The 7873-nt window shown below is 44.8% G+C and overlaps 1 protein-coding gene across 1 annotated transcript in view; it reads left to right on the top strand.

Annotated features, from left to right (window-relative positions):
- Positions 1 to 7110: 7110 nt before the first annotated feature.
- The window catches only part of DENND6A (DENN domain containing 6A), a 22877-nt gene continuing 22114 nt past the window's right edge, over positions 7111 to 7873 (top strand). The window contains exon 1 of the mRNA XM_027700575.1: positions 7111 to 7315. Coding sequence (XP_027556376.1) covers positions 7121 to 7315 — 195 coding nt within the window. The 5' untranslated portion in view covers positions 7111 to 7120. The remainder of the gene's footprint in view (positions 7316 to 7873) is intronic.

The raw sequence follows: 7873 nt of genomic DNA, 5'->3' as shown, positions 1-7873 counted from the left end.
GCGCACTAGGAGTGGTGAGGCTGCGGCACGCGCGGGCCCCGCCCCGCTCCGGGCGCTGGGATCGGGAGTGGGGGGGGGGGAGCGCGGGGAAAACGGTGGGATGAACCGGGAAAGGGGAGCGGGAAAAGGGGAGAGGGGCTATTGCTGGAAGGGCACGGCTGGGACGAGTTAGCACGGGGGCAGGAGCTGAGGTGAGTGAGCCCCCGGCCCCGTGCGGTCGCTTTCCCCTCCCCGTTCTCCTCGGCTGTGCCCTGGCCGGGAGGGAGGGAGCGAGCGGGGCCCGTCAGACCTTGTTTATAAGGGGGAGGGAATGGCCTGGACTTGTGTCAGAGGAGGCTTAAGTTGGATATCAGGGAAAGATTCTTCACCCAGAGTGTGGTTGGGCACTGAACAGGCTCCACTGGGAAGTGGTCACGGCCCCAAAGCTGCCAGAGCTCAGGGAGTGTTAGGACAATGCTCTCGGGCACGTGGTGGGATTCTTGGGGTGTCCTCTGCAGGGCTGAGGGTTGGACTCGATGATCCTTGTGGGTCCCTCCCAACTCAGGGTATTCTGTGATTCTGTGAAATAAGGGAGCTCTGAGGAGAACCTGGGGTGACACGTTCTCAGCAGAGCTCGCATGAGAGGCTGCAGGAGTCTCCTGGCCATCCTCCTGCCTTCCCCGTGCTCTTCTGCTCGTTTTATGATCCCGGGTTGAAATCCCTGGAAGCCGCAGTGTGGTCTGCCGTGTCCCGGGGCGGGAGGAATGCTGGCCGTATTTGCCTTCTCTAGTTGCAGGTGTGTAGCTGGACCAGGGGGAGCTTTGGAGCGGTGACTGCAGGAACAGGGACAGGACTGGGGTGGAGTCACTAGTGCAGTGTCTTCCCTCAGTAAGTCACGGAGCGTCATCTATAATCATATTTATCCCCGTTTTCTAGAAGCCAAGGAAAGATGACTTTGTCAAGGTCGTTGGTGCTGAACGGGCCTCTCCGGTCCAAATTCATTTTTAATTCCGTCATTCCCTGTTGAGCAAACAAGTGGAAATTGTTGGATATAAGATAGATGTTGGGGTCGTGCCAGCGCTATAATTACCCTGTGACAAGGTGTTAGGATTAGGGACATGGGAGGGTTCTCTGATGGCAGAAAGAGCAGACGTGGAGGAGAGGAATGGAGCAGGGCCAGGCAGCTCCAGGGATGAGGGGGAAAGCAGCAGTCGAGGTAAGGCAGTGCTGCGTGTGACACAAGGCACAATTGCTGTGGGTTTAGTTGTAGCACAATAAAATCTCAGGGCTGTCTTAATTTTTTTCCCTTTCTTTTTGGCTGCACTGTAATTTGGGGAAGGGGGATGTGATTCGTTACAGCCTAGTTTTCTTCCAACAATCCAATGAGAAAAAGACAGCACAACCAGACTGGAGTGTCTGTGTTTGAAGCAAAAAAATGAAATCCAAGATTAAAGACAAGTCTGATTTTTGAACACAGAAAAAAGTCTGATAGGTGGAAGTTTTAGAACTGTTTATCCATAGTCTTAATTTTCCTGACAGGAGAAAACAAAAGAAATATCTGACACACCACTTCACGGCTTGCATCAGCTTGTTTAAAAGATTGTACTATTGTGATAAATATAATCCTAATTTACTAATTTTTTAAATAAATTAAAATTCAGTATGGCTATTGCTTACAGCACACAAGCTTCCATAAGTAATCAAAGGGGAGAAGGAAAGGGATACAAAAAGAAAATGGAGAAAGAGAGAATAAATTAAAGTCCATTAGGAGTTACATTTGAGGGAGAGAGTTGCAAAAGTAAAAGTAATTGAGAGCACTTTGGAATTGCAAAGGTGTAAAAAGTGGGAACAAGGGGTACTACAGGTGCTCGTTCAATGGGCACTACAGGTGTTATGAAGTGGTTATACAGGTGGAATGAAAAGAATGTTTATGAGACGTGCGTGTTTAATGGGGAAAGGAGTTTGAAAGTAAAATTAGAGATGAAGATCCATTACCATCTGTAGGGCCTAAGAGAATAGAGTAAAAATAATTAACTGAGCACTGGATATCTTTTTCTGATGTTCTAAGTATTTGTAATTTTTAGATACTGTTATTGGGATTCAAATTCCATACTGTATTGTCTGTACAGTGTCTTTCCCAAGCCTTGCTGTGATCAGTAGAACAAACTAATACTCTGAGCATCTGTGTCCTTTAAACTGTAAGCCACTGGCATAGTTGGTATCCTGAACCCTTCTTCATCCCCTGGAGAAATCCCATTTTGACAGTCTCATGGGGAAAGCAATGGTATGTGCCAGCTGCCTTTCTAGATCTTTTTGGCACTGCCAAATGCCTCATGTAACAACCGAGTTACTTTTCATCGGGGCCATTAATCTGAGCCCTCCTCTGCGTGAGTGCCAGCTCTCAGAGAAGCTGGATGGGTGTAGTTATCCCTCACACTTTTTAACTCCTATTTCAAATTACCTAATGAATTCAGAATTTGTCAAGGGCTGAGTCATAGACTAAGCTGAAAATACAGAGAGCGGCTGCATTCTGAAATGAGGATACAAATTACTGTATGAGTGTTTTATGAGGTGTTTGATGCTTACCAGAAAGTGTCCCTCTTAGAACTGTGGGAAGCAACAGGTGGATGAAGAGTTTGGCGTGAAGTGCTCTGTTGTGCTGCGCTCGGGGGAGGAGGAGGAGGATGTGTCAGCTCCTGCTTCACTTCTGCAAACCACTGTCACAACCGAGGCAGGCAGAGCACCTCGCAGCCATGTTGGGTAAGGGCAGCAGGATCCCACGGAGGTGTCCGTCCTTTTTCCGGGCAGGAAGTCCATAAAAATGTTATGATAGCCATCATAGCTGAGGGCAGAAACAGCCCTCTCCATAGCCATCTTGGATAAGGGAAGGGGAAGGGAGGGGAATGGCACATTCGTCCCCTAAAGAGCTGGTGTCTGTGTCAGGAGGATGAAATGCAGCAGAGGGAGTTGATGTGCATACCTGAAAAACATCTGGATTTTGGCTTGAGAGTGTTGAAACTTAATGATTTGATGAAAATTGAGATCTTTTACTGTGGGAAGCCTGTGGTGAATTCTAAACTGACTGTAACTGACTGAAAAAGAAAAACACTGAGCATGGTTATAGGGAACTCAGTGCCAGATTTCTGAGTGCTGTGCAGTGATGGTATAACAGGCTACCAAAATAATTAAAATATATATCAGATTAAATTTTCAGAGGAGAGGTGTTGTGAACCAGTTGCTTAGTGGGAGATCCTGCCTCGAGGGATTGTTACATGTGGAACGACTGATGCATGCTGTGTAGCAAAAGTTCAGTTTCTAGTATAAAAATTAAGATGCAAAATGATAGTGTTTGTTAGACAGGTAAGGGGAAAGATGGAAATGCACAGCTTTCTACTGAGTTCTCATCCCTGAAACTCATTCATAAGCAATTGACCAAATCAATTTTGTGTTGGTTTTCAGAAATATAACAAATTCTGTGTATAATTGCACTCTTTTAAGCCACACCACATTTTAAAATTACAGTCTATGGAGGCATTTACTGCCACACATGGAAATGTATATCAAAGTTTGAACTGTTATTTACATATTACTGTATCTTCTGCAAAACAAACTTGCCTCAGAGCTTCTGAAACATTCTGAATCAAGCTGAACTTATCAAAAAGTAAGAAACTGTTTCAGAGAAGTTTTCTCCTGTGATTAAAAATTTTATTCTAACCATCACCCCAGGTTTAATGAAGTGGTTACACTTTTTTATTTTAGTGCTATTATCGTTCTTTAGTTTAAGACTTATTTTCTGTTCCTTATCTTTTAACTCTGACTGATTATGTAAAGAACAATTACATTATCTTTCAGCATTAATTTTGAAAGTTTAATCCTCTCTTGTCAGGTAGAGTTTCCATTTATCTCATTTTCTTTCAGATCCTTCTCTGCACCTATCTCTAGTCTTGTTTAAGCTTATTAAAAAATACTTGTACCCATTATATAAATGAGTGTCTTACCAACATAATGGACAGTTACATTAATGGAATATATGTAGTAAGCATATACTGAATATACTATTCAATTTACATTATGCAATAAATATATTAATATGTTATGCAATTATATAAAATATTTATTATACTATATATATCCTCTCTATGTATACAATATGTTTTATAGTATGTTAATAATACATGTATTTGGTATATATATATAAATATAATGTAATATGCATGCCATTAATACATTATTATGCTAACGTATAACTGATGTTACATACGATGTTTCTGAATTTCAAATGAAATTAGCTAAGTTGACATATCTGGCATTTTCACTGCTTTACTATTTGAGCAGAACAGAGTCATCATGTAACCAGCCTTAATTGCTTTTCTATTAATATATCAAATAAAAAGTCAATATTAAAATTGACTTTTTGAAAAGTTTGATGTTTTCTGTGTCTGTTTGAAAAATAGAAAAGATGCTTTAAAAATAATTACGACAATTTTGGTGAGTGTTTATTTGTTTCAAATGAACCAGAGCTAATTTTCACATACAAGTGAAGTACCACTTTAAACTGAAATGTGAAGGCGGGTGGCGGAGGAGGGAAGGTGAGGTGAGCAGATGATGTTTATCCAGTTCTTTGGTGTTACTCCGTGGATGTGAGCAGTCTGCACAGTCACTCCCTGCTGATGGAAACAGGCCAGCCAGCAGCCAACACAACATTTGCTGCCACCTGATAGAAAGCATCCCACTGAGGGAGGCGGGATACAGCTCTGGAGATGGCAGCTGTAGGTGAGAGATAGAGGGTGGAAGAAAGCAAGACAGGCTCCAACACTGAAGCGTTTTGGCTCTTTAGAATCCAGCTGTCCCACCCAGGCCTGTTTTCATTTTTATTCCAGCAACGGACATCACAGAGGATGCTTTCTCTAGAAGACTTTCTTTTCCAAACTGTGCCGAATATTTACATGAACAGATCGCTGTGTTTCTGCAAAACAAGGCAGAGTTCATGGAGATTTCTAAGGGCACATTCCATATGCAGAGCCCTGCTATTCCATGAGTCAGTATTGCAAGTTGTAGCTAAGCGTTCTCATTTTATAGGTTCCGAGCTTTGAAGTCTGTATTTTATCCTCCACTGATACACTTCTTGCAGGAGAAAGCAGTCTCAGTTGTTTCTATGTTACAATACTTGAAATACATGCAGAAATATTTTTATTCTATTTCTTAAACAACAGACATTCTTTCTCAACTGAGGAAGATAATCACATTTTATGAAAACTAAAATGGATTTGAAATGCTTAGGTGAAAATCTTCCTGAACTAGTGTTTCCCTGTTAATTGGGAATATCTCCAGTAGATGAGAATCCTCTCTTTTTCGATGACATTTTTTATCAGAGATTGTATCTCTGTTCTCTTAACTTTATCCTGCCAAAAGATTATTTGTTAAGCATCAAGTGGAATTAATTTACTTGTTCTTGTTTAATAAAATGAGCAGAGTATATAACTCTTACTAAGTTTTTTGTTCTTATTATTTTACTTATATACATTTGTACTTTTTATTCACGTGAAAAATTACAAATAGAGGCCAGCAAAAACTAAAAGAGCATGCATGATAATAACAGCTAAAATTTTATTTTGGCCATGACAGCAAGAATGTAAACAAGGAAAAGTATAAAAATATAAACAAGGGAAGGCTTGTAAGAAGCAGAGAGATGGTATCTTTCCTTAAACTAAGCGATAAAGCTTTTGGCCAGGCCCTATTTCAGCTCTTAAATGAAAATAGCGAATGAAACACCACTGCAGAATCATTGCGCTGAGTTTAACTTGATAAAGCTCAGTCTTAGTCATGTCTTTTTTTGAATAGTGACCTTTTACAGAACCCAGGAGTTAATTACTTGAAAAATGTGTGAGTCTTGCATGGCGTCGTGATAAAATACCTGAAGCAGCTACAGACAGCGAGAGCCTTCCTGTACAGCCCTGCCCAGGCTGCACTGCAGAACCCCATTCCTATCTTACTATCTGACATCCTCTTTGCCACTAATGGCTTCTGATAACTGAAGGCCGCTATATCTTAAATTATTACCACAATAGTTTTGTGTATTATAATTTTGTCTGAGTTAAATGTTTGTTCCTCCTTTGTCTAGAAAATTACTCTAACGATCAAAGCGTACTTTAATTTCTAGCAGTTTGGTTTTGATAGATAAACAAATGATGTTAATGAGTCTTAAGGAAACAGTGCATCTAGAGAGTCATAAATTTTAAGTGTGTATAGATGTGGTATCTCAGTTTTAATATTTGCAACTCCTGTTCGGAAGAAAACCCAGCCTGCAGTGATTCAGGCAAGCAGCCCATCTGCATCTACTGCTGCCGAGACTGTGCTAGTAGCAGTCAACTAGAAGTCTAGTGTGAATAACTAAATAATAACAGAGGTCAGGAGGAGGGGAGTGTTTTTGTTTAATAAAGTAGCTACTTAGCACTTTAAACTCTACAAAATGTTTCCTAATTAAATATAAATGGGAGATGGACAGTGCTAAAGGAGTATTTGAAAGCTCTTACATTATTAAATAAAGAGCTTGGATTTTGGCTAAGGCGCTAAAAGAGGTTTTAAGAGATTTGGATGCTTTTTTTATTTATCCCAATTTCCTGTGAGGGCAGTGTCGTTCAGGCATCAGCCTGTGGGATATTTCCACCGGACTCCTGAATGGTGTTCAGCGTTGTGTAGGATATGATGTAGCTATGCCTGTTAATTCCTTAGCGACCACCTAGTCCCCAGCCAGAGGCTACCACTGACCTGCCGAGGAGGAATAGAAAACTGGGATCGTGTCCCCGCGGTCAGCTGCCTGCAGAGCTGCCCCCACAGCATAAAGTAGCAATGAAGTAGCTACTTTATCAAGCAAAAACATATTGTAATATGGACTCTCGGGGGCGGGTTTGCTGTGTCTCAAGCTCCCCCGAAGCTGCACAGCCTGCCCGCTGCCCGTTCGGAGCTGCCCGATCGGGCCGGGCCGCTGGGGGGCGCTCCGCCCCTACCGCCCCCCCCGCTCCCCGCAGGAATGGTTCAGCCGCCCCTCGGTGCCCGCTTGGCCCCGCCCACTCCGGGCGGCTCCGGGGGGGCGGTGCGGCGCGGTCACGTGGCTCCGCGCGGCGGGGCCGGGGTCGGGGCCATGTCGCGGCGGGAGCGGGGCCCGGACACCGACCCGGGTTCGGGCGGCGCCGGGGCGGCCGCGGAGGATGCGGCGCTGGCGGAGCCGGAGGGTCCCGAGCAGTGCCTGTCGCTGCTGCCCTGGGACCGCTTCTCGGCCTGGCTGCACTGCGTGTGTGTGGTGGGCTTCGACCTGGAGCTGGGCCAGGCCGTGGAGGTACGTGCGGGGCTCCGCGGCGGGCGGCGGCGGCGGCGGGGACCCGCCGGAATCGGGCGCTTCCTCTGGCCCCGGCGTTGCACAGGAGCAGGAAAAGCTTGATGGAGACGTGATTGTGCGGAGCCCCAGAGCGGGGAGCGCCCTGGGGAACCGGCCCCGCTGTCCCGGGTGAGGCGGGTTGTGCTCGGACAGCAATTCCCACGGTGCCAGTTGTCCTGTCAGCGGGCCCTTGGGAGTGGTTCTCATCGCGTGCCAAGATTTGTGTTAAGTACATCATCGGCTTTCTTTACATGCCATGAACGCTGATTTCCATGGCGTGTAGGTGTTAAAGATGTTTAAAGAGTGTGATGGTAACGGGAATGCGAGTGGTCTTCACAATTAGCAGCGTTCACCGGGTCGTTGGGCTGCATGAACAGGTTCCCTACACGTTTGAATCGTTTTCCAGGAGCTCGAGCTGGATCCGGCCCGTGGCAGTGACTCCCAGCTGTGCCCTCTGTGCAACAGGCAGAGACAGCTGGGACACTGCTTTGGGAATACACAGGGAGCACAAGCAGCTGG

Source organism: Neopelma chrysocephalum, unplaced genomic scaffold (genome assembly GCF_003984885.1).
Source record: "Neopelma chrysocephalum unplaced genomic scaffold, ASM398488v2 Primary Assembly neopelma1_147, whole genome shotgun sequence".
In the NCBI taxonomy this organism is placed as follows: Eukaryota; Metazoa; Chordata; class Aves; order Passeriformes; family Pipridae; genus Neopelma; species Neopelma chrysocephalum.
This window is presented reverse-complemented; position numbering and strand designations above follow the sequence as displayed.